Source organism: Procambarus clarkii, chromosome 78 (assembly GCF_040958095.1).
Source record: "Procambarus clarkii isolate CNS0578487 chromosome 78, FALCON_Pclarkii_2.0, whole genome shotgun sequence".
Lineage (NCBI taxonomy): Eukaryota > Metazoa > Arthropoda > Malacostraca > Decapoda > Cambaridae > Procambarus > Procambarus clarkii.
The window spans coordinates 12,767,330-12,788,017 of record NC_091227.1 but is presented as its reverse complement, the minus strand read 5'-3'; the positions used below and the strand labels follow the sequence as shown (position 1 = coordinate 12,788,017).

The following is a 20,688-nucleotide window of genomic DNA, read 5'->3' as shown; positions in this document are numbered from 1 at the left end:
CCTTATTTTCTTCCAGCTTATAACGCATTGCATACTTTATTCCCAAAAAGACATGGTCACTTTTACCCAAGGGAGGAAGGTACTGATTGTCAAATATCTCTTCCTCCTTCCTGGTAAATATCAAATCTAGCATGGAGGGAACGTCCCCTTCCCTCATCCTCGTAGCTTGTTTAACATGTTGATACAAGAATGTTTCCAGGATGAGGTCTACAAATTTACAGGTCCAAAAATCTTCTGTTTTAGCTTCATATGCTTCCCAGTCTATGGATTTCAAGTTGAAGTCACCGACTATCAACAGTCGTGATCTATCGTTATCCGCTCTCACTATAATCTCTCTCATTATTGTTATAAGACCTTCACGTTTACTATCTAGCTCCTCCTTTGACCATGTGCTGCTTGGCGGTGGACTATATGCATTTATCATCATTAGTTTATCATCCTCATAGCAGATCTCTAGTGCTATTATGTCAACTTCTTGTGGATTGGCAGTCTTTATTTCCTTCACCTTTAGGTGTTCTTTTACCAGCACAGCAACGCCACCGCCTTTCCTAATTTTTCTGTCCCGTCTCCAAATTGAGTAGCCCCTTGGGAATATGACCTCATTTAAAATTACATCTTCAAGTTTTGTCTCCGTGAGTGCAACAATGTTTGGTGTCTGCAGCTGTATTACATCACTTAACTCCAGTATCTTCGATCTCACTCCATCTATGTTGGTGTATGCACTCTTCAGGAACTTGTTCCCCCTCTCCTTATTCTTCACTCCCCCTCTCTCTATTGATTTTGTTGGTTTGCCTTTATGTACCACTTTACTGGTTTGCCTACCCCTATCACTTTGTAGAAAAAAAGAATTTATTTCTTCTTCATTCCTGCTCTCATTTAAATGTTTTGCCTCGGCGAGGTTCAGTTTCAGCTTCTCTCTATCTTCTTTTGAAAGATCTCGTCTTAACGACCACCCTTTCCCATCCTCATCACTTTGCAATTTTCTAGCATTCCTTAGTACTTCTTCCATCTGTTTGGCACCGTTTAGGGTGATCCTCAAAGGTCGATCTTTCCCTTTTACGTACCTGCCTATTCTCCTGTAGTCGCACACATTCTCTCTGTTTGTAAGACCTTCCACGAGGCCAACAATTTTATCTACTACTTTAGCTTCTTCTACAGCTCTTTCTGACCTAGATGTTATCGCCTTTTCTTTGCAGCCAAAAATGATCAGGGACTTACTGCGATCAACTGTGTTTTGCACCAACTTCGGGTTAGATGCCAATTCTTTTCTCACTTCCAGCCTAATGTTTGTTTTATCTTGGTTGCTGCAGTGTTTGACTTCCTTTACTGCTTCTTCTATTTTTTCCTTCTCCTTGGCCACTTGTGCATAAGTGAGTTGCATATCTTTCTTGCACTGTTCTATTCCCTGTGTAACTTCCTCCATCTGTGCTGACAAAAGCTGTTTCTCCTGTTGAATTTCCTTGCCTAACCTATTGTAGTCATTTATGTTTAAATTTACTTTAACTTCTTCCAAAGCTATTTTTAAGAGTTTATTTTCTTCTTCCATGGCTTTGCAATTTGTTTCCAATTGATTCTTATCCTTGCGCAAGTCTTTCACTAAACCCTCAAGACATAAAACTTTGCTATTCAAATGGTCATTACTTTCTTTCAATTTACTAATTATTTCTACATGAGAGTTCACTATAGTATCTAAATTTACCAACTTGTTATGTAGACTGCTAATATCAATGCTTTCTTCATTGAATCCCTCAAAATCAAGCTCTGTTTTGTTTTTCCCCTTGCCAGTGGCCATCTTGAATGTTCTTCTCTGCACTGTAAACACTAGGGCAACTTTTTCTCATCCGATTTTTCACTTCCCTTAGCACTTTCCTGTTATCTCATCTATTTTTCAAGAGCACTATACCTTTATGTTCTCTGGGACACCACTCACTACCATCAACCTGTACTACAATACTTAGGATTGTTGAAATATGCTGGAGCTCCTCTGCTGCAAGTGTTGACCCTAGGGGGGTCACCTTTTTGAGGAAGGCACACGTGCAGTAAGCCACAGGGATGTGAGGAAGCACACGTGCAGTAAGCCACAGGGATGTGAGGAAGCACACGTGCTGTAAGCCACAGAGATGTGAGGAAGCACACGTGCAGTAAGCCACAGGGATGTGAGGAAGCACACGTGCAGTAAGCCACAGAGATGTGAGGCAGCACACATGCTGTAAGCCACAGAGATGTGAGGCAGCACACATGCTGTAAGCCACAGGGATGTGAGGAAGCACACGTGCTGTAAGCCACAGAGATGTGAGGAAGCACACGTGCTGTAAGCAAGTAGAATAAGCAATTAAAGGAAAAATCTGCAATAAAAGCAGATATGGCAAGACACAGTTGGACTGTCCGGAACGAGGAGCTTACGTTGTAAGATTGAAGGAAAGTATTTGATTGAAGATTATTTATAGTGAATATGGAAAGAAAGATGTTGCGAGTTAACCCTACGACTGTTACATTGATTGTTACGGAAGGATAGAGTACTCAGGATCACACTGTGACTGGCATGCTCATCTTTATCACTACACTGTACACTTCTACCCTCACAATACAACACAGATTCATCACCTTCCTTATTGCAATTGTGTCAGTGTTGCATTCACAAATAAGTATGTGACAGCGCCCACAAGCACCGAGTAGTGGGTCTACATTTGACAAGAGACAACCAGTTCACTCCCTGCCAGCTTCACCTGTAGTAGTAGACTCAATTATTGATTCTGGTAGATGATGTAGACAGTGTTGCTGCATAATAAATACTGGTTAAGAAATACAGTTTTGCTTCATGAAACATGTTGTCCGGTAATACAATTGACAAGGAATCTCTGGATTGTGTCATCTGAACCTTACATAAATATATGAGAAACTTTCACTGGGCATAAAGTAGAAATGTCTCATTGGAAAATAAATCTTCTACAGTTTCTTCTGCTCTTTTCTGTTCTTATAATATACATTCTCTATTTTACGAACATCTTATAGTGATATATTCAGCGCGAAATGTTATTCTCCAATAAAAACAGCATTTGTGTTTAAATTCATAATTAATTGCGTTTATTTTATTGAAGTGTATGATGGTAAAGACACAAGATAAAGGGGAAGTTGCTTCTTGCAGGACTCTGGTCAACAACCACATCTTCTTCCAACACCCGGACCTGATCCGCATCTTGTGTGTTCACGAGAACGTGATGGCCGTGATGATGAACACGCTGGGGCGCCGGGCCCAGGCCGTCAGCGAGACCCAGCCCCTCGAGGGAGAAGTGACCCAAGCAAAGGAGAAGGTGCGGCCTCAACCACACTACCACATCCCGTGTCACCAAGTGTCACACCCCGCCTCACTCACTCTACCACGTCCTGTGTAAACCACACTACCACACTGCATCAACCACACTACCACACATTGCATCAACCACACTACCACACATTGCATCACACCTCAACACCCATGGCTCCACCAGCCACACCACCACACCCAGGCCTCCATCAGCCACACCTCTACACCCAGGCCTCCACCAGCCACACCACCACACCCAGGCCTCCACATGCCACACCACCACACCCAGGCCTCCACCAGCCACACCACCACACCCAGGCCTCCACCAGCCACACCACCACACCCAGGCCTCCACCAGCCACACCACCACACCCAGGCCTCCACCAGCCACACCACCACACCCAGGCCTCCACCAGCCGCATCACCACACCCAGGCCTCCACCAGTCACACCACCACACCCAGGCCTCCACCAGCCACACCACTACACCCAGGCCTCCACCAGTCTCACCACCACACCCAGGCCTCCACCAGCCACACCACTACACCCAGGCCTCCACCAGCCACACCACTACACCCAGGCCTCCACCAGCCACACCACCACACCCAGGCCTCCACCAGCCACACCACTACACCCAGGCCTCCACCAGCCACACCACCACACCCAGGCCTCCACCAGCCACACCACCACACCCATGCCTCCACCTGCCACACCTCTACACCCATGCCTCCACCAGCCACACCACCACACCCAGGCCTCCACCAGCCACACCACTACACCCAGGCCTCCACCAGCCACACCTCTACACCCAGGCCTCCACCAGCCCACCACTACACCCAGGCCTCCACCAGCCACACCACTACACCCAGGTCTCCACCAGCCACACCACTACACCCAGGTCTCCACCAGCCCACCACTACACCCAGGTCTCCACCGGCCACACCACTACACCCAGGCCTCCACCTGCCACACCTCTACACCCAGGCCTCCACCTGCCACACCTCTACACCCAGGCCTCCACCTGCCACACCTCTACACCCAGGCCTCCACCAGCCCACCTCTACACCCAGGCCTCCACCAGCCACACAACTACACCCAGGCCTCCACCTGCCACACCACTACACCCAGGCCTCCACCAGCCACACCTCTACACCCAGGCCTCCACCAGTCACACCACTACACCCAGGCCTTCACCAGCCACACCACCACACCCAGGCCTCCACCAGCCACACCACTACACCCAGGCCTCCACCAGCCACACCACTACACCCAGGCCTCCACCAGTCACACCACTACACCCAGGCCTCCACCTGCCACACCACTACACCCAGGCCTCCACCAGCCACACCACCACACCCAGGCCTCCACCAGCCCACCTCTACACCCAGGCCTCCACCAGCCCACCTCTACACCCAGGCCTCCACCAGCCACACCACTACACCCAGGCCTCCACCAGCCCACCTCTACACCCATGCCTCCACCAGTCACACCACTACACCCAGGCCTCCACCTGCCACACCACTACACCCAGGCCTCCACCAGCCACACCACTACACCCAGGCCTCCACCAGCCACACCACTACACCCAGGCCTCCGCCAGCCACACCTCTACACCCAGGTCTCCACCAGCCCACCACTACACCCAGGCCTCCACCTGCCACACCACTACACCCAGGCCTCCACCAGCCACACCACTACACCCAGGCCTCCACCAGCCACACCTCTACACCCAGGCCTCCACCAGCCACACCTCTACACCCAGGCCTCCACCTGCCACACCTCTACACCCAGGCCTCCACCTGCCACACCATTACACCCAGGCCTCCACCAGCCACACCTCTACACCCAGGCCTCCACCAGCCACACCTCTACACCCAGGCCTCCACCTGCCACACCTCTACACCCAGGCCTCCACCAGCCACACCACTACACCCAGGCCTCCACCTGCCACACCATTACACACAGGCCTCCACCAGCCACACCTCTACACCCAGGCCTCCACCAGCCACACCTCTACACCCAGGCCTCCACCAGCCACACCTCTACACCCAGGCCTCCACCTGCCACACCACCACACCCAGGCCTCCACCAGCCACACCACTACACCCAGGCCTCCACCAGCCACACCACTACACCCAGGCCTCCACCAGCCACACCTCTACACCCAGGCCTCCACCAGCCACACCTCTACACCCAGGCCTCCACCTGCCACACCACTACACCCAGGCCTCCACCTGCCACACCACTACACCCAGGCCTCCACCAGCCACACCTCTACACCCAGGCCTCCACCTGCCACACCACTACACCCAGGCCTCCACCTGCCACACCACTACACCCAGGCCTCCACCAGCCACACCTCTACACCCAGCCCTCCACCTGCCACACCACTACACCCAGGCCTCCACCTGCCTCACCACTACACCCAGGCTTCCACCAGCCACACCTCTACACCCAGGCCTCCACCAGCCACATCTCTACACCCAGGCCTCCACCTGCCACCCCACTACACCCGGGCCTCCACCTGCCACACCACTACACCCAGTCCTCCACCAGCCACACCTCTACACCCAGGCCTCCACCTGCCACACCACTACACCCAGGCCTCCACCAGCCACACCTCTACACCCAGGCCTCCACCTGCCACACCACTACACCCAGGCCTCCCTCCACCAGCCACACCTCTACACCCAGGCCTCCACCTGCCACACCACTACACCCAGGCCTCCACCAGCCACACCACCACACCCAGGAGTCCACCAGCCACACCACCACACCCAGGCCTCCACCTGCCACACCACTACACCCAGGCCTCCACCTGCCACACCACTACACCCAGGCCTCCACCTGCCACACCACTACACCCAGGCCTCCACCAGCCACACCACTACACCCAGGCCTCCACCAGCCACACCTCTACACCCAGGCCTCCACCAGCCACACCTCTACACCCAGGCCTCCACCAGCCACACCACTACACCCAGGCCTCCACCAGCCACACCACTACACCCAGGCCTCCACCAGCCACACCACTACACCCAGGCCTCCACCAGCCACACCACTACACCCAGGCCTCCACCAGCCACATCACTACACCCAGGCCTCCACCAGCCACACCACTACACCCAGGCCTCCACCTGCCACACCTCTACACCCAGGCCTCCACCTGCCACACCACTACACCCAGGCCTCCACCTGCCACACCACTACACCCAGGCCTCCACCAGCCACACCACTACACCCAGGCCTCCACCAGCCACACCACTACACCCAGGCCTCCACCTGCCACACCTCTACACCCAGGCCTCCACCTGCCACACCACTACACCCAGGCCTCCACCTGCCACACCACTACACCCAGGCCTCCACCAGCCACACCTCTACACCCAGGCCTCCACCTGCCACACCACTACACCCAGGCCTCCACCAGCCACACCACTACACCCAGGCCTCCACCAGCCACACCACTACACCCAGGCCTCCACCAGCCACACCACTACACCCAGGCCTCCACCTGCCACACCACTACACCCAGGCCTCCACCAGCCACACCACTACACCCAGGCCTCCACCAGCCACACCACTACACCCAGGCCTCCACCAGCCACACCACTACACCCAGGCCTCCACCTGCCACACCACTACACCCAGGCCTCCACCAGCCACACCACTACACCCAGGCCTCCACCAGCCACACCTCTACACCCAGGCCTCCACCTGCCACACCACTACACCCAGGCCTCCACCAGCCACACCTCTACACCCAGGCCTCCACCTGCCACACCACTACACCCAGGCCTCCACCAGCCACACCACTACACCCAGGCCTCCACCTGCCACACCACTACACCCAGGCCTCCACCTGCCACACCACTACACCCAGGCCTCCACCAGCCACACCACTACACCCAGGCCTCCACCTGCCACACCACTACACCCAGGCCTCCACCAGCCACACCACTACACCCAGGCCTCCACCAGCCACACCACTACACCCAGGCCTCCACCAGCCACACCTCTACACCCAGGCCTCCACCTGCCACACCACTACACCCAGGCCTCCACCAGCCACACCTCTACACCCAGGCCTCCACCTGCCACACCACTACACCCAGGCCTCCACCAGCCACACCACTACACCCAGGCCTCCACCTGCCACACCACTACACCCAGGCCTCCACCAGCCACACCACTACACCCAGGCCTCCACCTGCCACACCACTACACCCAGGCCTCCACCTGCCACACCACTACACCCAGGCCTCCACCAGCCACACCACTACACCCAGGCCTCCACCAGCCACACCACCACACCCAGGCCTCCACCAGCCACACCACTACACCCAGGCCTCCACCATTGCTATCACTTTTACTAATAAAATATTTTAGTGTTGAGTGCTAGTTCCCCTTTGCAATATTTGTCTGTATTTTAAAGCTATGAATTTGTCATTTTTTTATTTGTTGCTTATTGCATGAGTGTGTCCGGCAGCACCAGTGTTGAGTTGAAGGTCTCGTTTGCTGCCTTGTTGGTGAGTGTGTTGGTGAGTTAGTGCGTGAGTGTGTTGGTGAGTTAGTGCGTGAGTGTGTTGGTGAGTTAGTGCGTGAGTGTGTTGATGAGTTAGTGCGTGAGTGTGTTGGTGAGTTAGTGCGTGAGTGTGTTGGTGAGTTAGTGCGTGAGTGTGTTGGTGAGTTAGTGCGTGTGTTGATGAGTTAGTGCGTGAGTGTGTTGATGAGTTAGTGCGTGAGTGTGTTGGTGAGTTAGTGCGTGAGTGTGTTGGTGAGTTAGTGCGTGAGTGTGTTGGTGAGTTAGTGCGTGTGTTGATGAGTTAGTGCGTGAGTGTGTTGATGAGTTAGTGCGTGAGTGTGTTGGTGAGTTAGTGCGTGAGTGTGTTGATGAGTTAGTGCGTGTGTTGATGAGTTAGTGCGTGAGTGTGTTGGTGAGTTAGTGCGTGAGTGTGTTGGTGAGTTAGTGCGTGAGTGTGTTGATGAGTTAGTGCGTGAGTGTGTTGGTGAGTTAGTGCGTGAGTGTGTTGGTGAGTTAGTGCGTGAGTGTGTTGGTGAGTTAGTGCGTGAGTGTGTTGGTGAGTTAGTGCGTGAGTGTGTTGGTGAGTTAGTGCGTGAGTGTGTTGGTGAGTTAGTGCGTGAGTGTGTTGGTGAGTTAGTGCGTGAGTGTGTTGGTGAGTTAGTGCGTGAGTTTGGTGGTGAGTTAGTGCGTGAGTGTGTTGATGAGTTAGTGCGTGAGTGTGTTGGTGAGTTAGTGCGTGAGTGTGTTGGTGAGTTAGTGCGTGAGTGTGTTGGTGAGTTAGTGCGTGAGTGTGTTGGTGAGTTAGTGCGTGAGTGTGTTGGTGAGTTAGTGCGTGAGTGTGTTGATGAGTTAGTGCGTGAGTGTGTTGGTGAGTTAGTGCGTGAGTGTGTTGATGAGTTAGTGCGTGAGTGTGTTGGTGAGTTAGTGCGTGAGTGTGTTGGTGAGTTAGTGCGTGAGTGTGTTGGTGAGTTAGTGCGTGAGTGTGTTGGTGAGTTAGTGCGTGAGTGTGTTGGTGAGTTAGTGCGTGAGTGTGTTGATGAGTTAGTGCGTGAGTGTGTTGGTGAGTTAGTGCGTGAGTGTGTTGTTGAGTTAGTGCGTGAGTGTGTTGGTAAGTTAGTGCGTGAGTGTGTTGGTGAGTTAGTGCGTGAGTGTGTTGGTGAGTTAGTGCGTGAGTGTGTTGGTGAGTTAGTGCGTGAGTGTGTTGGTGAGTTAGTGCGTGAGTGTGTTGATGAGTTAGTGCGTGAGTGTGTTGGTGAGTTAGTGCGTGAGTGTGTTGGTGAGTTAGTGCGTGAGTGTGTTGATGAGTTAGTGCGTGAGTGTGTTGGTGAGTTAGTGCGTGAGTGTGTTGATGAGTTAGTGCGTGAGTGTGTTGGTGAGTTAGTGCGTGAGTGTGTTGGTGAGTTAGTGCGTGAGTGTGTTGGTGAGTTAGTGCGTGAGTGTGTTGGTGAGTTAGTGCGTGAGTGTGTTGTTGAGTTAGTGCGTGAGTGTGTTGATGAGTTAGTGCGTGAGTGTGTTGATGAGTTAGTGCGTGAGTGTGTTGGTGAGTTAGTGCGTGAGTGTGTTGGTGAGTTAGTGCGTGAGTGTGTTGGTGAGTTAGTGCGTGAGTGTGTTGGTGAGTTAGTGCGTGAGTGTGTTGGTGAGTTAGTGCGTGAGTGTGTTGGTGAGTTAGTGCGTGAGTGTGTTGGTGAGTTAGTGCGTGAGTGTGTTGGTGAGTTAGTGCGTGAGTGTGTTGATGAGTTAGTGCGTGAGTGTGTTGGTGAGTTAGTGCGTGAGTGTGTTGATGAGTTAGTGCGTGAGTGTGTTGGTGAGTTAGTGCGTGTGTTGGTGAGTTAGTGCGTGAGTGTGTTGATGAGTTAGTGCGTGAGTGTGTTGGTGAGTTAGTGCGTGAGTGTGTTGATGAGTTAGTGCGTGAGTGTGTTGGTGAGTTAGTGCGTGAGTGTGTTGATGAGTTAGTGCGTGAGTGTGTTGGTGAGTTAGTGCGTGAGTGTGTTGGTGAGTTAGTGCGTGAGTGTGTTGGTGAGTTAGTGCGTGAGTGTGTTGGTGAGTTAGTGCGTGAGTGTGTTGGTAAGTTAGTGCGTGAGTGTGTTGAGTGTGGTGGTGGGCGGGTCACTCCTGATCTGAAGGCTGCTTCATGACCTCTCCCAAGATCTCTCAGCACACTACCAGTAATTGTCCCGCGTCTCTATCTGGTGATTATCATATGTTAACTGACTCCTGTTTCATACTTTGTGTTGTTTCTTGATTTTGAAGTTATATTGAGAACTAAACTAAGGAGGAATTATATTATTGATGTATTTATTATTATTTTTCTTGTTAGTTGTCCCCATCACTTAAAAGGTAGTGCTTCCTTATTTTATTCTGCTTTGTTGATTCAGTGTAATTTTAAACAGTTATAGATATATGTAAACAGACAGATCCCCATTTTAAATTTGTGAAAAGTCTGTGATTGCTGTTTTTGGAATAGTATTTAGTTTTCTTGTTTGTTCGTTTTTAGTCATGTTTCTAAAATGAATATGTGAGCTTGAGTTGATTACTGCTCACACCGGAACACAGGTAATACATCCCGACGACTTGTACAATACTCCACTATGGTCATATATGACCATAGTATTGAGTCATGTCTCGTGGGGGGACTGGGATATTGAGCCGCAGGAGGCGTGTAGTGTGTACTAGTGTAGTGTGTACTAGTAGTGTGCACTCTGTGTAGTGTGTACTAGTAGTGTGCACTCTGTGTAGTGTGCACTCTGTGTAATGTGTACTAGTAGTGTGCACTCAGTGTAGTGTGTACTAGTAGTGTGCACTCTGTGTAGTGTGTACTAGTAGTGTGCACTCAGTGTAGTGTGTACTAGTAGTGTGCACTCTGTGTAGTGTGTACTAGTAGTGTGCACTCTGTGTAATGTGTACTAGTAGTGTGCACTCAGTGTAGTGTGTACTAGTAGTGTGCACTCTGTGTAGTGTGTACTAGTAGTGTGCACTCAGTGTAGTGTGCACTCAGTGTAGTGTGCACTCAGTGTAGTGTGTACTAGTAGTGTGCACTCTGTGTAGTGTGTACTAGTAGTGTGCACTCTGTGTAGTGTGTACTAGTAGTGTGCACTCTGTGTAGTGTGTACTAGTAGTGTGCACTCAGAGTAATGTGTACTAGTAGTGTGCACTCAGTGTAGTGTGTACTAGTAGTGTGCACTGTGTAGTGTGTACTAGTAGTGTGCACTCAGTGTAGTGTGTACTAGTAGTGTGCACTCTGTGTAGTGTGTACTAGTAGTGTGCACTCTGTACTAGTAGTGTGCACTCAGTGTAGTGTGTACTAGTAGTGTGCACTCTGTGTAGTGTGTACTAGTAGTGTGCACTCAGAGTAATGTGTACTAGTAGTGTGCACTCTGTGTAGTGTGTACTGGTAGTGTGCACTCTGTGTAGTGTGTACTAGTAGTGTGCACTCAGAGTAATGTGTACTAGTAGTGTGCACTCAGTGTAGTGTGTACTAGTAGTGTGCACTCTGTGTAGTGTGTACTAGTAGTGTGCACTCAGTGTAGTGTGTACTAGTAGTGTGCACTCAGTGTAGTGTGCACTCAGTGTAGTGTGCACTCTGTGTAGTGTGTACTAGTAGTGTGCACTCAGAGTAATGTGTACTAGTAGTGTGCACTCAGTGTAGTGTGTACTAGTAGTGTGCACTCAGTGTAGTGTGTACTAGTAGTGTGCACTCAGTGTAGTGTGCACTCTGTGTAGTGTGTACTAGTAGTGTGCACTCAGAGTAATGTGTACTAGTAGTGTGCACTCAGTGTAGTGTGTACTAGTAGTGTGCACTCTGTGTAGTGTGTACTAGTAGTGTGCACTCAGTGTAGTGTGTACTAGTAGTGTGCACTCTGTGTAGTGTGTACTAGTAGTGTGCACTCAGTGTAGTGTGTACTAGTAGTGTGCACTCTGTAATGTGTACTAGTAGTGTGCACTCTGTGTAATGTGTACTAGTAGTGTGCACTCAGAGTAATGTGTACTAGTAGTGTGCACTCTGTGTAATGTGTACTAGTAGTGTGCACTCTGTGTAGTGTGTACTAGTAGTGTGCACTCTGTGTAATGTGTACTAGTAGTGTGCACTCAGAGTAATGTGTACTAGTAGTGTGTACTAGTAGTGTGCACTCTGTGTAGTGTGTACTAGTAGTGTGCACTCTGTGTAATGTGTACTAGTAGTGTGCACTCAGAGTAATGTGTACTAGTAGTGTGCACTGTGTAATGTGTACTAGTAGTGTGCACAGTGTAATGTGTACTAGTAGTGTGCACTCAGTGTAGTGTGTACTAGTAGTGTGCACTCAGTGTAGTGTGTACTAGTAGTGTGCACTCAGTGTAGTGTGTACTAGTAGTGTGCACTCTGTAGTGTGTACTAGTAGTGTGCACTCTGTGTAGTGTGTACTAGTAGTGTGCACACAGTGTAGTGTGTACTAGTAGTGTGCACACAGTGAAGTGTGTACTAGTAGTGTGCACACGGTGTAGTGTGTACTAGTAGTGTGTGTGTTTAACCCTCGTGTTATGGCTGCTTCTCCTTGTTTCCTGTGTTTAAAGTAAGTGTTTATATATTAAATAAAGAGGTTTTCTACGTGAATTTTTAAATTATATCTGATATTTTACGTAATAACTTGCATGCACGTATCAATATATTTTAATATCCTATAAATGATATGTATTGCCTGTTCCTTTTGTCCATAATGTTGTTATGTCCGAATGAATTATACTAATACACTTATGTATGCACCAAGTCTTGCGAGGCGAGCGTGTGTCACTGCTCAATTACACATTATGTGCTCATGTTCTCTAGCACCTACTGTGCCTGGTGCTCAGTCCTGCACCGGCACACACCCACTCCTATTTCTCTCACAATTTGCATCATTGTCCATAAAGAAATATTATGCTCGAGGAGCAAACAAGTAAGATAAGTTAATGGGTAAACAAGGAATACTAGTCAATGTATAGCATTGTCTGGTATACATTTGTATTCTTCATGAGGCTCTTGTAGTTAAATGGTGCATGTGAGTAAATGACATCCTCAGTATGGAGCCTTAAGGTGAACGTAAGATGGAAGTGGGTTCTGTAACTCGTGTGTGGCCGGGGTGTGTTGTTGTCGCCTGATGTGGAGAGTATAGTAGAACCCGTGTTTGTATGATGAACATTCGTCTAACTACTTGGGCTGGAGGGTAGAGCGACGGTCTCGCTTCATGCAAGTCGGCGTTCAATCCCTGACCGTCCTAGTGGTTGGGCACCATTCCATGCCCCCGTCCCATCCCAAGTCCTTATCCTGACTCCTTCATAGTGCTACATATTCGTAAAGGCTTGGCGCTTTCCTCTGATAGTTCCTTTCCCCTGGTGAAAATTGTTGATGGTATAGAGTAAGTGTGTGTGTGTGTGTGTGTGTGTGTGTGTGTGTGTGTGTGTGTGTGTGTGTGTGTGTGTGTGTGTGTGTGTGTGTGTGTGTGTGTGAGTGTGTGAGTGTGTGTGTGTGTGTGTGTGTGTGTGTGTGTGTGTGTGTGTGTGTGTGCGTGTGTGTGTGTGTGTGAGTGTGAGAGCCATTGCTTCTCACCAGCGCCGCCAACATATATGAGTTCTAAGAAGACTCCTGTCTTTACGTGTCAATTGATACATTTGTTAAGAGATTCTTCAGTGAAAAAGTGTTGTCTTCTTATTTCTTCCAAGCCTCCGAAACCTACCTTCTACAGCCTTTTCCTCCCGTAAGTGTCCACCGCGGCCCTTCACTTTAATCAGTTTTGTGAGGAGTTAATATCATAAAATATATCCTTGTACAAGAAGACATGTAAATCAAATTACTAAAGTATAGCTAAAATCAGTTGAAATATATGTTTATTACAAGTTGTCATCCATGTTGGCACTTAATTTCAGGTTTTTATAGCATGTAATTTCATAGTTAAACAGGTAAACAGTAGGCAGGTTGGAGGGTTCAAGGGAGGTGGTCATTGCAGGTCCTTGGGTAACACAGCATGTACTAGGATGGTCGCTCCTTGATGCTCCCAGCTTGTTGTGATCCCGTCCTGGTACCTTGCTCCGTGGATGGTTCAGGCATCCTGGTACCTTGCTCCCTGGATGGTTCAGGCATCCTGGTACCTTGCTCCCTGGATGGTTCAGGCATCCTGGTACCTTGCTCCCTGGATGGTTCAGGTGTCCTGGTACCTTGCTCCCTGGATGGTTCAGGTGTCCTGGTACCTTGCTCCCTGGATGGTTCAGGCATCCTGGTACCTTGCTCCCTGGATGGTTCAGGCGTCCTGGTACCTTGCTCCCTGGATGGTTCAGGCATCCTGGTACCTTGCTCCCTGGATGGTTCAGGTGTCCTGGTACCTTGCTCCCTGGATGGTTCAGGTGTCCTGGTACCTTGCTCCCTGGATGGTTCAGGCGTCCTGGTACCTTGCTCCCTGGATGGTTCAGGCGTCCTGGTACCTTGCTCCCTGGATGGTTCAGGCGTCCTGGTACCTTGCTCCCTGGATGGTTCAGGCGTCCTGGTACCTTGCTCCCTGGATGGTTCAGGCGTCCTGGTACCTTGCTCCCTGGATGGTTCAGGCGTCCTGGTACCTTGCTCCCTGGATGGTTCAGGCGTCCTGGTACCTTGCTCCCTGGATGGTTCAGGCGTCCTGGTACCTTGCTCCCTGGATGGTTCAGGTGTCCTGGTACCTTGCTCCCTGGATGGTTCAGGCGTCCTGGTACCTTGCTCCCTGGATGGTTCAGGCGTCCTGGTACCTTGCTCCCTGGATGGTTCAGGCGTCCTGGTACCTTGCTCCCTGGATGGTTCAAGCATCCTGGTACCTTGCTCCCTGGATGGTTCAGGCATCCTGGTACCTTGCTCCCTGGATGGTTCAGGCACCCTGGTACCTTGCTCCCTGGATGGTTCAGGTGTCCTGGTACCTTGCTCCCTGGATGGTTCAGGCATCCTGGTACCTTGCTCCCTGGATGGTTCAGGCATCCTGGTACCTTGCTCCCTGGATGGTTCAGGCATCCTGGTACCTTGCTCCCTGGATGGTTCAGGCATCCTGGTACCTTGCTCCCTGGATGGTTCAGGCATCCTGGTACCTTGCTCCCTGGATGGTTCAGGCATCCTGGTACCTTGCTCCCTGGATGGTTCAGGCATCCTTGTACAGTGATGGGAAGGATGGTTCTGGTGTCCTAGTACTGTGATGGGAAGGACGGTTCTGGTGTCCTAGTACTGTGATGGGAAGGATGGTTCTGGTGTCCTAGTACCGTGATGGGAAGGATGGTTCTGGTGTCTTAGTACTGTGATGCGAAGGACGGTTCTGGTGTCCTAGTACTGTGATGGGAAGGACGGTTCTGGTGTCCTAGTACTGTGATGGGAAGGATGGTTCTGGCATCCTTGTACCGTGATGGGAAGGATGGTTCTGGTGTCCTAGTACTGTGATGGGAAGGACGGTTCTGGTGTCCTAGTACTGTGATGGGAAGGATGGTTCTGGTGTCCTAGTACCGTGATGGGAAGGATGGTTCTGGTGTCTTAGTACTGTGATGCGAAGGACGGTTCTGGTGTCTTAGTACTGTGATGCGAAGGACGGTTCTGGTGTCCTAGTACTGTGATGGGAAGGATGGTTCTGGTGTCCTAGTACTGTGATGGGAAGGATGGTTCTGGTGTCCTAGTACTGTGATGGGAAGGACGGTTCTGGTGTCCTAGTACTGTGATGGGAAGGATGGTTCTGGTGTCCTAGTACTGTGATGGGAAGGACGGTTCTGGTGTCCTAGTACTGTGATGGGAAGGACGGTTCTGGTGTCCTAGTACTGTGATGGGAAGGATGGTTCTGGTGTCCTAGTACTGTGATGGGAAGGACGGTTCTGGTGTCCTAGTACTGTGATGGGAAGGATGGTTCTGGCATCCTTGTACTGTGATGGGAAGGATGGTTCTGGTGTCCTAGTACTGTGATGGGAAGGATGGTTCTGGTGTCCTAGTACTGTGATGGGAAGGATGGTTCTGGTGTCCTAGTTCTGTGATGGGAAGGACGGTTCTGGCATCCTTGTACTGTGATGGGATGGATGGTTCTGGTGTCCTAGTACTGTGATGGGAAGGACGGTTCTGGTGTCCTAGTACCGTGATGGGAAGGACGGTTTTGGCATCCTTGTACTGTGACGGGAAGGACGGTTCTGGTGTCCTAGTACTGTGATGGGAAGGACGGTTCTGGCATCCTTGTACTGTGACGGGAAGGACGGTTCTGGTGTCCTAGTACTGTGATGGGAAGGACGGTTCTGGCATCCTTGTACTGTGATGGGATGGATGGTTCTGGTGTCCTAGTACCGTGATGGGAAGGACGGTTCTGGTGTCCTAGTACCGTGACGGGAAGGATGGTTCTGGTGTCCTAGTACCGTGATGGGAAGGATGGTTCTGGTGTCCTAGTACTGTGATGGGAAGGATGGTTCTGGTGTCCTAGTACTGTGACGGGAAGGACGGTTCTGGTGTCTTAGTACTGTGATGGGAAAGATGGTTCTGGTGTCCTAGTACTGTGATGGGAAGGATGGTTCTGGTGTCCTAGTACCGTGATGGGAAGGATGGTTCTGGCGACCTAGTACTGTGATGGGAAGGACGGTTCTGGTGTCCTAGTACTGTGATGGGAAGGATGGTTCTGGTGTCCTAGTACCGTGATGGGAAGGATGGTTCTGGCGACCTAGTACTATGATGGGAAGGATGGTTCTGGTGTCCTAGTACCGTGATGGAAAGGACGGTTCTGGTGTCCTAGTACGGATGGTTCTGGTGTCCTAGTACCGTGATGGGAAGGATGGTTCTGGCGACCTAGTACTGTGATGGGAAGGATGGTTCTGGTGTCCTAGTACCGTGATGGAAAGGACGGTTCTGGTGTCCTAGTACCGTGACGGGATGGATGGATCTGGTGTCCAAGTACCGTGATGGGAAGGACGGTTCTGGTGTCCTAGTACCGTGACGGGATGGATGGTTCTGGTGTCCTAGTACCGTGATGGGAAGGACGGTTCTAATGTCCTAGTACCGTGATGGGAAGGATGGTTCTGATGTCTTAGTACTGTGACGGGAAGGACGGTTCTAATGTCCTAGTACCGTGACAGGAAGGACGGTTCTGGTGTCTTAGTACTGTGACGGGAAGGACGGTTCTGGTGTCCTAGTACCGTGATGGGAAGGATGGTTCTGGTGTCCTAGTACCGTGATGGGAAGGATGTTTCTGGCGACCTAGTACTGTGACGGGAAGGACGGTTCTGGTGTCTTAGTACTGTGACGGGAAGGACGGTTCTGGTGTCTTAGTACTGTGATGGGAAGGACGGTTCTGGTGTCCTAGTACTGTGATGGGAAGGATGGTTCTGGTGTCCTAGTACTGTGATGGGAAGGACGGTTCTGGTGTCCTAGTACTGTGATAGGAAGGACGGTTCTGGTGTCCTAGTACTGTGATGGGAAGGATGGTTCTGGTGTCCTAGTACTGTGATGGGAAGGATGGTTCTGGTGTCCTAGTACTGTGATGGGAAGGATGGTTCTGGTGTCCTAGTACTGTGATGGGAAGGACGGTTCTGGTGACCTAGTAGTGTGATGGGAAGGACGGTTCTGGTGTCCTAGTACCGTGACGGGAAGGATGGTTCTGGTGTCCTAGTACCGTGATGGGAAGGACGGTTCTGGTGTCCTAGTACCGTGACGGGAAGGATGGTTCTGGTGTCCTAGTACCGTGATGGGAAGGATGGTTCTGGTGTCCTAGTACCGTGATGGGAAGGACGGTTCTGGTGTCCTAGTACCGTGACGGGAAGGACGGTTCTGGTGTCCTAGTACCGTGACGGGAAGGACGGTTCTGGTGTCCTAGTACCGTGATGGGAAGGACGGTTCTAATGTCCTAGTACCGTGATGGGAAGGACGGTTCTGGTGTCCTAGTACTGTGATGGGAAGGATGGTTCTGGTGTCCTAGTACTGTGATGGGAAGGACGGTTCTGGTGTCCTAGTACTGTGATGGGAAGGATGGTTCTGGCATCCTTGTACTGTGATGGGAAGGATGGTTCTGGTGTCCTAGTACTGTGATGGGAAGGATGGTTCTGGTGTCCTAGTACTGTGATGGGAAGGATGGTTCTGGTGTCCTAGTACTGTGATGGGAAGGACGGTTCTGGCATCCTTGTACTGTGATGGGATGGATGGTTCTGGTGTTCTAGTACTGTGATGGGAAGGACGGTTCTGGTGTCCTAGTACCGTGATGGGAAGGACGGTTTTGGCATCCTTGTACTGTGACGGGAAGGACGGTTCTGGTGTCCTAGTACTGTGATGGGAAGGACGGTTCTGGCATCCTTGTACTGTGACGGGAAGGACGGTTCTGGTGTCCTAGTACTGTGACGGGAAGGACGGTTCTGGTGTCTTAGTACTGTGACGGGAAGGACGGTTCTGGTGTCTTAGTACTGTGACGGGAAGGACGGTTCTGGTGTCTTAGTACTGTGATGGGAAGGACGGTTCTGGTGTCCTAGTACTGTGATGGGAAGGATGGTTCTGGTGTCCTAGTACTGTGATGGGAAGGACGGTTCTGGTGTCCTAGTACTGTGATGGGAAGGACGGTTCTGGTGTCCTAGTACTGTGATGGGAAGGATGGTTCTGGTGTCCTAGTACTGTGATGGGAAGGATGGTTCTGGTGTCCTAGTACTGTGATGGGAAGGATGGTTCTGGTGTCCTAGTACTGTGATGGGAAGGACGGTTCTGGTGACCTAGTAGTGTGATGGGATGGACGGTTCTGGTGTCCTAGTACCGTGACGGGAAGGATGGTTCTGGTGTCCTAGTACCGTGATGGGAAGGACGGTTCTGGTGTCCTAGTACCGTGACGGGAAGGATGGTTCTGGTGTCCTAGTACCGTGATGGGAAGGATGGTTCTGGTGTCCTAGTACCGTGATGGGAAGGACGGTTCTGGTGTCCTAGTACCATGACGGGAAGGACGGTTCTGGTGTCCTAGTACCGTGACGGGAAGGACGGTTCTGGTGTCCTAGTACCGTGATGGGAAGGACGGTTCTAATGTCCTAGTACCGTGATGGGAAGGACGGTTCTGGTGTCCTAGTACTGTGATGGGAAGGATGGTTCTGGTGTCCTAGTACTGTGATGGGAAGGACGGTTCTGGTGTCCTAGTACTGTGATGGGAAGGATGGTTCTGGCATCCTTGTACTGTGATGGGAAGGATGGTTCTGGTGTCCTAGTACTGTGATGGGAAGGATGGTTCTGGTGTCCTAGTACTGTGATGGGAAGGATGTTTCTGGTGTCCTAGTACTGTGATGGGAAGGACGGTTCTGGCATCCTTGTACTGTGATGGGATGGATGGTTCTGGTGTCCTAGTACTGTGATGGGAAGGACGGTTCTGGTGTCCTAGTACCGTGATGGGAAGGACGGTTTTGGCATCCTTGTACTGTGACGGGAAGGACGGTTCTGGTGTCCTAGTACTGTGATGGGAAGGACGGTTCTGGCATCCTTGTACTGTGACGGGAAGGACGGTTCTGGTGTCCTAGTACTGTGATGGGAAGGACGGTTCTGGCATCCTTGTACTGTGATGGGATGGATGGTTCTGGTGTCCTAGTACCGTGATGGGAAGGACGGTTCTGGTGTCCTAGTACCGTGACGGGAAGGATGGTTCTGGTGTCCTAGTACCGTGATGGGAAGGATGGTTCTGGTGTCCTAGTACTGTGATGGGAAGGGTGGTTCTGGTGTCCTAGTACTGTGACGGGAAGGACGGTTCTGGTGTCTTAGTACTGTGATGGGAAGGATGGTTCTGGTGTCCTAGTACTGTGATGGGAAGGATGGTTCTGGTGTCCTAGTACCGTGATGGGAAGGATGGTTCTGGCGACCTAGTACTGTGATGGGAAGGACGGTTCTGGTGTCCTAGTACTGTGATGGGAAGGATGGTTCTGGTGTCCTAGTACCGTGATGGGAAGGATGGTTCTGGCGACCTAGTACTGTGATGGGAAGGATGGTTCTGGTGTCCTAGTACCGTGATGGAAAGGACGGTTCTGGTGTCCTAGTACCGTGACGGGATGGATGGTTCTGGTGTCCTAGTACCGCGATGGGAAGGACGGTTCTGGTGTCCTAGTACCGTGACGGGATGGATGGTTCAGGAGTCCTAGTACCGTGATGGGAAGGGCGGTTCTAATGTCCTAGTACCGTGATGGGAAGGATGGTTCTGGTGTCCTAGTACCGTGATGGGAAGGATGTTTCTGGCGACCTAGTACTGTGACGGGAAGGACGGTTCTGGTGTCTTAGTACTGTGACGGGAAGGACGGTTCTGGTGTCTTAGTACTGTGACGGGAAGGACGGTTCTGGTGTCCTAGTACCGTGATGGGAAGGACGGTTCTGGTGTCCTAGTACCGTGACGGGAAGGACGGTTCTGGTGTCCTAGTACCGTGACGGGAAGGACGGTTCTGGTGTCCTAGTACCGTGACGGGAAGGACGGTTCTGGTGTCCTAGTACCGTGACGGGAAGGACGGTTCTGGTGTCCTAGTACCGTGACGGGAAGGACGGTTCTGGTGTCCTAGTACTGTGACGGGAAGGACGGTTCTGGTGTCCTAGTACCGTGATGGGAAGGACGGTTCTGGTGTCCTAGTACTGTGACGGGAAGTAAACATGCTTACAGAAAATCTTGACCTTTGCTCAGAAATACCACTAAAGGACTTGGCATTCTGTTCACATCATTTCTTTGTAATATATTTCACTGTCATGGCTACCGTTATTTAATCTTATTATAGGCATGATCCGTAGAGTTGTTATGTCTGATATATAACTTTAACAATTATTTGCTTGATTCGTATATTATCTTGCTTTTAATTATAAGAAAATACAATTGATGTGTTGTATATATATTTTATATTATGAATAATATTTTTTAATGCAAAGAATCAGATTTCTCAGTTCTGTG

General features: G+C 50.9%; 1 protein-coding gene across 1 annotated transcript in view; it reads left to right on the top strand.

Moving 5' to 3' along the window:
* Positions 1-20,688, top strand: part of RyR (Ryanodine receptor) — a 374,701-nt gene that overhangs the window by 114,478 nt on the left and 239,535 nt on the right. Inside the window, exon 30 of the mRNA XM_069314342.1 lies at positions 3,146-3,311. Within this exon, the coding sequence (XP_069170443.1) occupies positions 3,146-3,311 (166 nt within the window). The remainder of the gene's footprint in view (positions 1-3,145; positions 3,312-20,688) is intronic.